The sequence below is a fragment of the Osmerus eperlanus genome, chromosome 17 (genome assembly GCF_963692335.1).
Source record: "Osmerus eperlanus chromosome 17, fOsmEpe2.1, whole genome shotgun sequence".
NCBI lineage: Eukaryota > Metazoa > Chordata > Actinopteri > Osmeriformes > Osmeridae > Osmerus > Osmerus eperlanus.
In genome coordinates this window covers 3,708,001-3,721,369 of record NC_085034.1, presented here as the reverse complement: position 1 = coordinate 3,721,369, position 13,369 = coordinate 3,708,001, and the positions used below count along the sequence as shown (strand labels likewise).

The 13,369-nt window shown below is 48.1% G+C and overlaps 2 protein-coding genes across 2 annotated transcripts in view; one reads left to right on the top strand and one right to left on the bottom strand.

Moving 5' to 3' along the window:
• LOC134038047 (thyrotropin-releasing hormone-degrading ectoenzyme-like) overlaps positions 1-13,369 on the bottom strand; it is a 75,969-nt gene that overhangs the window by 7,326 nt on the left and 55,274 nt on the right. Inside the window, 6 exon segments of the mRNA XM_062483642.1 lie at positions 2,019-2,126; positions 2,302-2,399; positions 2,986-3,133; positions 6,480-6,535; positions 6,717-6,850; positions 8,215-8,303. Of these exon segments, the coding sequence (XP_062339626.1) occupies positions 2,019-2,126; positions 2,302-2,399; positions 2,986-3,133; positions 6,480-6,535; positions 6,717-6,850; positions 8,215-8,303 (633 nt within the window).
• itih5 (inter-alpha-trypsin inhibitor heavy chain 5) overlaps positions 1-13,369 on the top strand; it is a 173,415-nt gene that overhangs the window by 141,845 nt on the left and 18,201 nt on the right. The window lies entirely within an intron of this gene.

Here is a 13,369-nt window from a genome sequence, read left to right as displayed (position 1 = left end):
CTCGAATGAGAAAGAGTTCCGTGTGACTCCCTCAGAACCTTGAGCGTTCTACTCAGTCCGACAGTACACACATATTGTTTTTTACAGTCAGCTGTTGACACACTGGATATTGTGCCAGTTGAGTTATTCTCACAGTCATTCGACACTTTAAATAATGTTCGACAAACAAAACAAAACAAGTTTACTCCTTTACTTTTGATAGCTATAGTAAACTGTTGCACAGAGAGGGATCACAGAAGGGAATGTGTCTGGGGTCAGACAGAGAAGGATTCTGGACAGGATACAGCAGTCTCCTTTTAAAGAGAAATAATGAACTTCTAGGTCATAATGTGCATAACTAATATAGCAATATCTTTCATTCAGGCTCTTGAATTAAGGATTACTGTTACTGAGATGACAGGGCGAATAGAGAGATTGACGAAGAGAGAGAGAGAGAGAGAGAGAGAGAGAGAGAGAGAGAGAGGAGAGAGAGAGAGAGAGAGAGAGAGAGAGAGAGAGAGAGAGAGAGAGAGAGAGAGAAAAAAGAACTGAAATAAAGAGAGAAAGAGGTGAGACATGTATAAAAAGGTGAACAAAGGAAATTATCTCAACAGCTCCAAAGCCAAACTCGTGAATGATGCAGAGAAACGCCAATTTATCTTTTTTTATTATTATATTTTAATTATCCTCTCTCTCTCTTTTTTTGTCTTTTAACTTTTAGGATGACATCATCCCTGACCTGAAGAGGCATCCAGGCTAGCTACGGCAGACATGTTTGTGTTAGTATGCCAGCTCACATGAACACAGACACCAGTTCTCCAGACCAGCCAAGATCAGCCTCTTTTAGCACCCTCTCACATAACAGATGACAAAAAAACTGAGTTTGGTTCCAAGGTAAATGTGTGAACGTGCCGATCAGATGAGCCAAGGCAGAGACAGTAACACAGCCAGGGCAGAAGAGACCGCTAAGTCGAGAAGACATGAAGAAGACGGGGGGAGGGGGGGGGGAGAGAAAAAAAGATCTGGCAGAGGGCAAGCAGGGATAATAAGGGGAGATAGATAACACATACAGAGTAAGCGAGAGAGACAGAGGGAGAGACAGAGGGAGAGAGGGAGAGACAGAGGAGAGACAGAGGGAGAGAGAGGGAGAGACAGAGGGAGATACAGAGAGAGAGACAGAGGGAGAGAGAGAGAGAGAGGGGAGAGAGAGAGAGAGAGAGAGAGAGAGAGAGAGAGAGATGAGAGAGAGAGAGAGAGAGAGAGAGAGAGAGAGAGAGAGAGAGAGAGAGAGAGAGAGAGAGAGAGAGAGAGAGAGGGAGAGACAGAGGAGGGTGAAGAGGCTGAGAGACATCGCACAGAGGAAAGGTGAAAGAGCTGACAGCTGGCCGGCTCTGTTCACTGAGCTCCCACCTGTCTGCTCCGTGTGTGATCTCACACTGGAGAGAGGGGAGGGAGAGAGAGAGGGCAAGGAGAGAGTGGAGGGAGAGAGGGGAGGGAGAGAGGGAGGGAGAGAGGGCAAGGAGAGAGTGGAGGGAGACAGGGGAGGGGGAGAGGGGAGGGAGAGAGAGAGAGAGGGGAGGGGTAGAGGGGAGGGAGAGAGGGGAGGGAGACAGGGGAGGGAGAGAGGGGAGGGAGAGAGGGGAGGGAGAGAGGGGAGGGAGAGAGGGGAGGCAGAGGGGGAGAGAGGGAGGGAGGCCAAGAGGAGGTGAAGCACATAGGGGATACTTTCCTCTTTTTAAAAGACAAGGCTTGTCAGAGGCCAACCCTGGGGGGGGGGGTGGGGGTCTGGGTATATGGGAGAACGTGGGGGGTGAGTGTTTTTGTGTGTACATGAGTGTTATTGAAGGGTTGTCATGACGGTGACCAAGCAGGGGGCATTGTTGTTGATTACGAATTGCACTCCTGAACAAGGAATAAGATGCAGGATGCTGTGTTACCATGGACACGTCATGCCAAATTCGTCATGGTTTGTTTTTGTCCTGTGTGTGTGTGTGTGTAGGGTGTGTGTGTGAGTGTGTGTGCTGATGCGTGTTTCTCACCTGTTCTTGTTGCTGGAGATCCAATCAGAGATCAGAGCCACCGCCTGGCGGTGACAGTGTTTGTTCCCAAAACTGCAGGCCAGCATGATCACCTCTCTCTGCAACTCTCTGGGAGGGAGGCAGGGAGGGAGGGAGGGAGGGAGGGAGGGGTCAGAAGGAGCATAATATAAATAGATTTGTCAGAAAGAACACATTACAGTTTACATGAACACACTTAAATGGTAGGAGCATATATTTGACCTATGTGACCCAGTGGTGATGTAGTGGTGGTGTGGTGACATACTCAGTCTGGTAGGAGGCCTGGAGGATGGAGCCTTCTGGAGTGTTGATTGGCCAGCCCATCTTATGGTACCTGGCCGACACTTGCCTCAGAACGTAGTCCTGGAAACACATATTACATGGTAAGAAAACAAAACTTACACATCTTTAATTCAAATAACCACAACTAATACCAATAATACTGCTTTAAGAATACTACAACTTCTACATTTCCATTTATGCATTTAGCAGACGCTTTTATCCAAAGCGACTTCCAAGAGAAAGTTTTACAAAAGTGCATAGGTCACTGATCATAACAAAGAGATAGCCCCAAACATTGCGGGTAGCCAAACATGATGCATACATTGTGAAAAAAACGAATAAGTCCCAAAGGGAAGAACAATAAGAGCATGTAGTTAGACAAGTTACAATTAAATAGCAAGAACCTCACAAGTGCAAGAGTGTACCTGTGGAAAAAAGCAAGCAACAATAATATATTTCACGGCGAGTACAATCATTTTAAGACATTTACAACAAACCAACAAAAGCAACAAGTCTCTCAATAAGAGACAACTTCTAACACAGAATACATATAACACTTCTCATATGTATTCCAACAATATTTTTTGTCATCTTCAACATGATCATTATTATCATGGTCATCTTCATCCTTTAGACGTGTGTGTGTGTGTGTGTGTGTGAGCCGTACGCTGAAGAGGCTGTAGTCTTCTGTGCGGTCCAGCAGTTTGTCCAGCTGGTACAGCGCCCTGCTGGCAGCGTGCCACGGCAGGAACTCCCTCTCTTGGGGCAGATAGCAGATCATCTGAAGGGGCACGTTCTGGGGTAGATACCCTGCCCTGGAGGGGGTGACGGAGAGAGACAGATAAAGAGGTAGAGAGAAATAGAGAGAGGAGAGAGAGAAAGAGAGAGAGAGAGCGAGAAGGGCAGATGAAAGGTAGAGAAAAACATGAATACAGGTGGTCTGAAAGTCATTGGTACCTAACTGGGCTGGGGCCGACCAGTTCTGCCACCTGGCATGGATCTGAACACAGAAGCACACTCCCACACAATCCAACAATTCTCTGACCAGGGCTTAAACATGACTGTCAGAGAGTGAGGAGAAGGAAGCGAGATATGAGAAGGACCGAGAAGGCGTGAGAGAGAGGGAGACAACCCAGAGGAGGGTGAGACAGGAGCTCAAATGAGATCTGCGTGTCTCCTGCAACCCCATGTCTGCTCGCCAGTCTTCAGATCTCTCTTCTCCTGACAGCATGCGTTGCAATGCTCTCTAGCTCACACTGACATGAATCAACAGCCCCTCTGCTGAACAGACGTCTGCTGATACAACACAGTCTTACACACCACAGTCAGAAATATGCATCCCTGATAAGTCAACAGTAGCCGAACAGAGGAGAGGTTACTCTCATTATGCCTATACATTCAACAGTAGGTCCTCTTGAGCGCTGAGCCGCATCTTTATTCATACCTACATTAAATATGTAACCTGTTGGTACAACATGATTCAATCATGAGTACTGTACATGTAATAACACACTTTATCAAACATTGATTAGGAAATTCATCATGCTTTCTACTGGCAAATTTCCATCAGCGTCACATCAATCTGAGCATAAATATTTGATATTGTTTTTCTTTAATCACCATTAGGTATCAGCCCAGTGAACTGAGAGTATGATAATCTTACACAACAGCTCAGGTGATCAAACACTAAGTGTGACAGGCCAGAAGGAATACTTTGCTCATAAAGGGATATTACACAAACATATGTTAACCATTGATCATATGCTTCAAGCCTGTGAAAATGGCTCATTTAAGTACATGTCTTAATGGGAATCATACAGTCCTGATGCTCTTGGCTATATACTTTAAATGAATGAGAATGTGATCAGTGCATTGGGATGTACTGATACAGTATATTTCAATAGCAGTTGCCTTGCAGACTTCTCATTAAGCTTTTTGGCTGTGAAGGCCCCCAGCAAGATCTCCAACTTAGACACATTCACACTCTCACGTGTACCCTTACACGCACACACACACACACACACACACACACACACACACACACACACACACACACACACACACGCACACACACACACACACGCACACACACACACACACACACACACTCCACAGTTGATATAGACAACTCTCTCTATAAAAGGATTCCCTTCATACATAATTATCCTTTCCTCTCCCAGAGCCCTCAACTCTCCGTCTCATACATGCTTCATTCAAGTGTTCGTATGCGTGCGTGCATGGATGCCTGTGTGTGTGTGTGTGTGTGTGTGTGTGTGTGTGAGTGTGCATGTGATTCCTCCAGCTCCGACAGAATCTGAGAAGCAAGTGAGATGAAGAGTTCTCCCCCAGCAAAGTCTCTCTTCCTGGGGCCTGATCGGAGCGTTTGCTCCCCTCTTCCCTCTCGCCACCACATCTGAATTATTCAGCCTTGTGAGCCGAAGAGGGGGAGGATCATTAAAAATAAAAGAATACTACATTACCATATCACTGTCGCACCATATTGGAGCCCCTGCACTCTGCCACCGGGCAGTGAATGAGTTTATGCACACACACACACACCCCACCCCACCCCCCCACCCCCACACACACACACACAACCACACACAACCACACACTTAAAGTAAAAAGCCACAACGAGGCATTGACAAGAAGCTGCTATCAATCATTATCGTACAGTACCCAGCACCCTGGGATCCATGTGGTTACACTCTGTGGTCCCAACCATAGAGTGTAACCCCCCCCCACACACACACACACACACACACACATTATCACCCGCCATCCAATCCTGCTCCACTGCTCCAATCAATCAACTCAAACATTTGCCATTAGACCACCAGGAGGGAGGTACCTGCAGTGTCACATGCTTACCATTCAGAAGCAAGGCCACATTATCACAGCTGAGCTTCCACTGATTCTACCGCACATTCTGGACGTCAGCAGAAAAAGCGTCGACGAACCCTCTTACTGATCGAATCCCTTCGTTCTCCAGTCCTGGTTCTCTGGGGGTTCACAGGGTAAACTGTGGACACTGTGGCCCCCCTCCTCTGCTGTCCCAGCTAACAAGAGCCATTAACATCCTAATTGCCTGTTAATTGTTTGGCCATTAAGGTACGGTCTGGGGAGCGTTCTGGGAGATAGCAGGCCTGGCAGCATTCATCACTGCTAATCAGAGAGAGACAGAGAGTGAGAGAAGTGGGGAGTGACAAGAGAGAAAAAGGGGGAGAGAGAGAAGAGTAAGAGAAAAGGAAGTGATGCAGAGAGCAAGTGAAAAGGAGGAAGAGAAATGAGAGATAGAGAACACGCAATGAATCCTGCTCCGAATTCCACCAGTTTCTCCAATGACAGTCCAGGCATGGCAAGTACAGCCCATTCCCGAGTACACCAGCTCAAGGCCTACAGCAAGCCCTCATGTGGTTCACTTTGAGCCAGCCCAGCTCTCCCTAGCTCAGGTCCCACTCATACATCCCTCCACCACCCCTCTCTCTCCCTCTATCCACCCAGCTCTGCATACCTGGGAAACACAAGGGCGGTAACCAGAGGAGAGGAGATGAAAGGAGAGGACAGGACAGGAAAGAAAAGGCAAGTAGACCAGCAGAACAGATGAGTGAGGGGGGAGAGAAAAACAAGAAGAGAGCAGAAGAGAGGAGAGAGAGCAGAGCAGAGGAGAGGCGTGATGCAGCCAGACAGCATGGATTCTACGTGTTCAAAGACACGCTGCAGGCGAGCTGTCAACTACAGAGAGGCTTCTCTCTCGCTCTGCCATCTTTATTTCCTTCTCGGCCTTTCTCTTCCTCTCTCTGTTTATCCCACCTCTTTCTAAACTCCCTAGTTCCCCTACCCCTCCCTCCCTCTCCATCTGTGCTTGTGCGAGGAATCTCCAGTGTTGCGTGTCCAGCAAATGAATGCTGCTGTGTCTTACAAGCTGCGCACATAACCAAGAAATCAGTCACACAGGGACCACTCTGTGGACATGGTACATCATTCCTCTACCACTTATAACTGTCATAACAACACCCACACACACAAAAACACACATGTCTCTGGTTAGGGAGTTTACTTTGCTTGCCTGGCTAGCCCAGACTAACCCAGACTAGCTTGTCACCTTTTTTGAAAGAGAACAAATTCTGTGCTGAAACTTTACACAGGAAACACACCCACCTGGCCAGGTTGAATACGTCATCAATAAGTCCCGCCCTGTTGCCCACAGAGATCATCTAAAGGGAAAGAAAGGGGGATTGGAAGAGGTGAAGATAAGATTAGAGAATATGAAAAGAGTTAATAAGAGAAGAAAAGATAGTTTTTTAATTGTTGGTGTAGTGCAGTAGAACTACACCTATTGTCGACACAGAAATGGTCCATTTAAATGAGGAGGGAGAAAGAAGAGGAAGAGACTACCTCTGGGTTGGTCATCAACTGGCCAATCAGCAACATCCAGTTGTGGAGGTCGTAGTTGACTCTGAAGTAGCCAGTCTGGTTGATGTTGCCTAGCAACCACGTGTCTTCCTCCATACGTCCCACTCTGTGGGTCTCTGTGGAAAAACACACGGGTCTATTGAGGCACTACATGCATGCAGTTTAGACTAGAATGCTTCAGAAACATGGGTGTGTGTGTGCATCTGTGTCAGTGTGTGTGTATTGGGGACACAGTTGGGGTGCTGTAATGTGGTTATATCTGACCACATATAGACAGCAGGCAGGATGATGTGCAGACCAGCCAAGCCTGTCACACTTTCAACACCCTTTGCCTGAAGAGTGGCGATTAGGGGGGTTGAATATGTGCTCCATGTCCTCTCCCCTGCTGTATACATCGCTGTCATGTTCATGATGACAGGAATCATTCTGAGACGGGTTAGCAGGGACTGGGGGGACTAAACAATGTCACACAGAGTGGAAAACACCCGTCAACAAACCTCTAAGAGAATTTCACGCTAAATTAAACCAGGAAAGGGTGGAGGGAGGGATAAGTTCGAAGAAAGCGGGGGAGACTTGTAGAGATTGGACGATTTGGGTAAAGACCAGTACGGACCGTATATGTATACTGTATGATTGTCTATTTGAAGTAAAGAGCCTTGCCAGCCACCAGCCATGTGTGCCCAGGAGAGGAGGACAGATGTGTTGAGGATCACGAGGAGCTTGTAATTAACTCAGATGATAGGGGACGTCTGTCTCATGGAGACACGGTAATTCACTGGCACCTCATTTCACCCTCCACAGCCTGAACTCTCACACACACACACACACACACACACACACACACACACTGCTACACACACACACACACACACACACACACACACACACACACACTGCTACACACACACACACACACACACACACACACACACACACACACACACACACACACACACACACACTGCTACACACGCACACACACACACACACTGCTACACACGCACACACACACACTGCTACACACACACACACACACACACACACACTGCTACACAAGCACACACACACACACACACTGCTACACACACACACACACACACACACACTGCTACACACGCACACACACACACACACACACACACACACGAACACACAGAGCTTACACGTCCAAGCAGACTGGAGACAGGATGCAGTGTTATGCGAGGACAATCCCAAACAGACAAGGATGGCTGGTTTCATTAAACAGGAGCAGCACAGAGGGGGATGTGCGGGTGCTCTTGGCCATATGTAACATGATTACACACCCTGCTTTGATTGGACCAGAATATTAACTCTCCTCATGTTTCACTTCCTACCAGCGGTCGAGGACATCTATATATGGCCATAGGATGAGAGTGGTTATGCAGAGGAGTGTGCATGAAGTGTGATGTGTGTGTGTGTGTGTATGTTAGCGTGTGTGGATGTGTTAGGAAGAAAGTACCTGTTTTATTGGACACCCAGATGATCGCTTCAGAGGAGATGTGAGTACTGTTCCCCACTGCTAACGTTAGAGGAATCTGCCACAGGAAACTGGAGGGAGATATAAAGAGTTCGAGGGAGAGATGCATGTTGAAACACTGAAATCTGGTGAAAGATTGCTCAAATTGTAGCATGGCACACTCAAATGTTGTGCCGAAGCACCTCTTTTCTCTCCTGCTACCTGTCTTCCTCAGCCTCTCTTTCCTCTCTGCTCTCACTGTGTAGTTATTAGATGGTTCAGTTGAAAGGGTCCATGATACCTTGCGCAATGTTTTTTCTCACGTCCTCTGCCCCCCCCCCCATCTTTCTCTCTCTCGGTATGTCTAACTCTTTCTGTCAAAACTCACACACCAATGCATGCACACAAACGACAGGGTGAGAGGAATCAGAGCTGACTGATAACTGCTGTAGATTGCCCCTACGCGTGCTATGATCATCTCTGCTGGGGGTGATGGAGCGGATGGCTTGAACAGTACACACACACACATCCCTCTCTGCTGTCAGCCCGCGGGCACCCTCCGCCACCCCCCCCACCCACGCCCGCAACCCCACAATCCTCCTGGGCAGGAGCAGGCATCAAATACAACAGAGTCTGACAGCTGTCATACAGCCACTTCGCCACTGCCTGTCTGTCTAGCCCCCCCCTCCCCATTCCGTCTGCCTGCCCCCCCAATCCCAACAGTCCCCCCGTCCCCCCTCCCTCCACTGCCGCCCCCTCGCACCTGTACACAAGCCTCTGCTGCTGTTTTGAATTCATGCTTGTCAAAATGGCCGACACCTGGGTGGCCTTGTCTCCTCTCTTATCCTCTCCGTCTGCTAAGTGGCAGCAGACATTACGGCCAGACAGCAGGGCATGGGGGGAGAGGGGGGAGGGGGGTGACGCGGGAGCAAGTGTGTCTGGGAAAAAGTGGACCCCAGCTGTGCAATTAAAACTATTATAAGGAAGGGAGGTGGGGAGGGAGGGAACAGCAGACCTCCTGGTGAGGCTGAGTGCTCTCAGGTGCTCTCTTTTGTTGTGCCCCTCTACAATGCCCGTGATCTCCCACCTTCTCCATTCTGATTGGCCCACACTTTCCAAAGCACTGGGGGACCTGAACCAGGAAGGTATTCTAGAACCAGGGAGATATTATAGAACCAATAAGGTATTCTACATCCAGGGAGATATTCTAGAACCAAGAAGGTATTCTACATCCAGGGAGATATTCTAGAACCAAGAAGGATTCTACATCCAGGGAGATATTCTAGAACCAAGAAGGTATTCTAGATCCAGGGAGATATTATAGAACCAATAAGGTATTCTACATCCAGGGAGATATTCTAGAACCAAGAAGGTATTCTACATCCAGGGAGATATTCTAGAACCAAGAAGGTATTCTAGATCCAGGGAGATATTCTTTCACCCTGGAAAGAGATAAGAGACAGTGATAAGAGATGCTAAAAAGAGGACGATTAGAGGAGGATACAGCAGAATTAGGGAAAGAAAAAAAACTAGAAGTACGTGGAAAGAGAGCAAGTCAATATTCATATCCTCTTACTGTGTGTGCTACATATCAATAGGAAGATGGTGCACAGTACTGTACACTGGGATGTTGGACAGGGTTGTAACTGGGGAAATCATTAACATAATCACAGCACTGACGACTGGGGCGCACTGGCAAACATTCACAGTCGTATCTAGGGCAGAATCTGATGTGTGTGTACAGGCAGCACATTTCCACTACACAGCCCCCATGGTAGGCTCCGGGCCACTTACCCCCCCACCCCCACAACCCCCTTACTAGCGCAATCCACTGCCAGGGAGCCGACACACTTATGTAACTGATGGAACCCCATCCAGCCCGGGCGTGCCCCCCCCTCCTCGGGGATGGGTGACTGGGGCCCACAACTCCACACTGACACAGGGAGGGACTGCAGCTCGTCATCTGCTGCACCGCTGCTGCAGAGGGTCAAGCACTGCTGCGCTCCATGACTTCACCTTTACCTCAACTCCATCCCCCCTTGTCCCCTCTCCTCCCTCTGCTCGCATAACCTCACGTCTCCTTTCCTTCCTCACCTCCCTAATCAATGTTCCACCTCTTCTGCTCTCCTCTCCACTCCTGTCCTCTCCTCTCTTTTCTCCTCTCCACTCCACTCCTCTCTTTTCTCCTCTCCTCTCCTCTCTCCTCTCCTCATAATCGATCATCCAGCTCCCTCAATGTCCTCTCTTCTCTGGGTCTCCATCAGCAGCCCCCAGGGTGTCTCCATCGATTGCCCGTCTGTGAGTGCACTTCACTGGGCAGAGCAGCAGGCGGGGGGCCCCTTGAGGGTCAGGGCAATCAGAAGGGTGATGAGGCGTGAGGGACTGGGGGGCACGGGCAAGACGCCAGGCTGGCAGACTGTCGGCCGTCCTCCAACACCATGTCTGCTCTGTCCCCCTCTCTCCCTCGCTATCTCTCTCTCTCTCCCTCTCTCTCTCTCTCTCTCTCTCTCTCTCTCTCTCTCTCTCTCTCTCTCTCCCTCTCTCTCTCTCTCCCTCTCTCTCTCTCTCTCTCTCTCCTCTCTCTCCCTCTCTCTTTGCCTATGACTTTCATTTCTTCTCCTCACCTTTTTCTATTTGAAAAATAAAATCACCTTTCCTTTGATTTCCTCTAAAGGAATGTTGCCGATCCTATAGCTGCATCAGACTGGGGAGTGTATTTGTATGTGTGTGTTTATAGTGCCTTCAGCTGATTGCTAGTGATGCCGTCACTGTTCAGCATTCACAGTACGGCCAATATCACACAGAATAGACTATTCAGCATCACTATAAATAATTTGTCCCTATACTCACATAGTATCATAGTGATAGTATTAGTTTATTTAGCTGTAAAAACTATGAGGTCATCAAAGCGCTGCCTGACTGAGTTGTGGTCTGATAAGGTAGCATGTCCACAAACTAAACATTGCTAGAAAAACAAGTCTTGCACGTATTTAATAATAATAAAAATACATTCGTTTATTTTCCTCTTGCCCCTACTCCCATTTCTCTCTCTCTCTCTCTCTCCCTCTCTCTTCAATAAGAACAGCATGGGATCTTGCTGTACAGATTCTGACTCCACATTTAAATCCAGTCGGCCATGGCCGTGTAACTGAGATTAATTTCTGTGACCGTGCTTGAAGTTCAAGTCAATTATACATCGATAACGCCACATGACAGGACCCGACACGCTCCCCGGCACAATAAACTGGGTTTAGATATGCTGGAAACGTACCTGGGGGGGGGCTAACGTAATTAGCAAGAGTAATTGCACACCCCCGTAATAGTCATGCATCTCAGCAGGTGACGACAAAATCAATTTGAGCCTCAAACTATTAATTTCATTTAGCTATTTATTCTCCCCATGACTAGGAAAATTTCATATTCTGTGGAGAATAAAGGTATGGTGGTCGGTGTGTAGTGTCTGTATGGACAGAGAGAGGAAAGGTGGGGAAGAGAGAAATAGAGAGAGATGGAGTGTGTGGGTTGTGTGTGTGTGTGTGTGTGTGTGAGTGGGGGGGGGGGGGTGGCTAACCCATTCATCTGACATTGAGAAGTAGATTGTGGAGGGTGAAGCCTGAAAGTGTGTTTAATGTTTCATGTGTTGAAAGGTAGGTCGTTTTCGTTGTTTTTCAAAGTAAGCCTGTGTGTGTGTGTCTACACTGGAAAACACAAGGGAGCACCTGATCCCTCAAGCGGATGTTTTGTTTGTGTGTGTGTTTTGTGCGGGTGTTTGTGTGTGTAAACAGTCTCATTTCCACCTGACCTTCTTTTGATGAATAAAACATGTGTGTTGTGGAACCCAGTGATGCTCACCACAGGGCCAGGGTTTTATCACTCTGTGTTGTGGGAGGCTGCTATGGTACAATCAAAGCATCTCTGTAATCCCATGAAGCGGATGTGTGTGCCCGTGTGAACTATGGCTGCCAAAACCTGCATCTGGACTCAAACACTGGAAAGAAAAGGGCGTTCTATTCGAGCATGTCTACTGATGTCTAACTATGTGGTGGCTTTACGGACACACACGTGCCCTCACTCATGTGTGCACACTCGCACACATACCCGTACAAATACTCACACACACAGACACATGCAGACACACACACACACGCACAGACACACACATTCACAGACTTATTGACAGCTTCTATACAGTTCCAGACTGATAGATGGACAGAACAGTCTGCTATGGTGTTCCTCCCAGCAGTAGACCTGAAGTGCTTAGCAGTGCAAAAGTAGCGACGCCACTTCTTCTGAAATAAAGAGAGATAAATCACCCTATTCTCCTGCTCTCTACTGCTGTTTGGGTGCTGTGCTGCTCTTTTGTGAGAGAGACCCTGAATCCCAGAGAGAGAGAGAGAGAGAGAGAGAGAGAGAGAGAGAGAGAGAGAGAGAGAGAGAGAGAGGAGAGAGAGCTGGCAACTCCTCACTTATAATATCCTTGCCTGCAGGTCACATACAATACTCTAAATTTCTGTGTGTCTGCCTGCAAGTCTTTCTGTCTGAATGTCTGCCTTATTGCCTACCTGTCAATTGTTATTGGTCCTCCTTACCTTTGTGAAAATCCCATTGGCTCGGCCAATTGGTTCTGCCAATATGCGTGTGCGCGCATGTGTGTGTGTGTGAGGGGGAGCGTGTCTATAAGCGCAGCCAGGGGAAGTCAGCTTAGACCGGATAGAGAGCTAAAGGCAGTCTTACCTTGGAGACACAGACAAAGCATTACCAGTACCAGCCTCTCTCTAGGTAAGCTTCAGACAGATGCAGCCAGAAAAATAAATCGTGTACACCATCTAGGCCCATATGGGCCAGTCAGTCCACTACAAGCAGAGATGACCCTGAGATAGTCAGTCTGCCCAAGCCTTCCAGACAAATACATATGAGGTGACAAACATCAGTACCCCAGCAGCATGGCATTATGTGCAGGAACAGGGTACATCTCATTCAAATGTGTGCATGTACCTGAATGAATGAGTGTGCGTGTGTGTATCCGTGTGGTTCTGTCTGTGTGTGTGTATTAGTGTGTGTGTTTCTGTTTGTGTGTGTGTGTGTATAGGCGGAAAATGTTTTCCTGAAGAGTTCCTCATACAGGGAGGGGGGGGGGCAGTGGTAGGAGTTCCCTTAG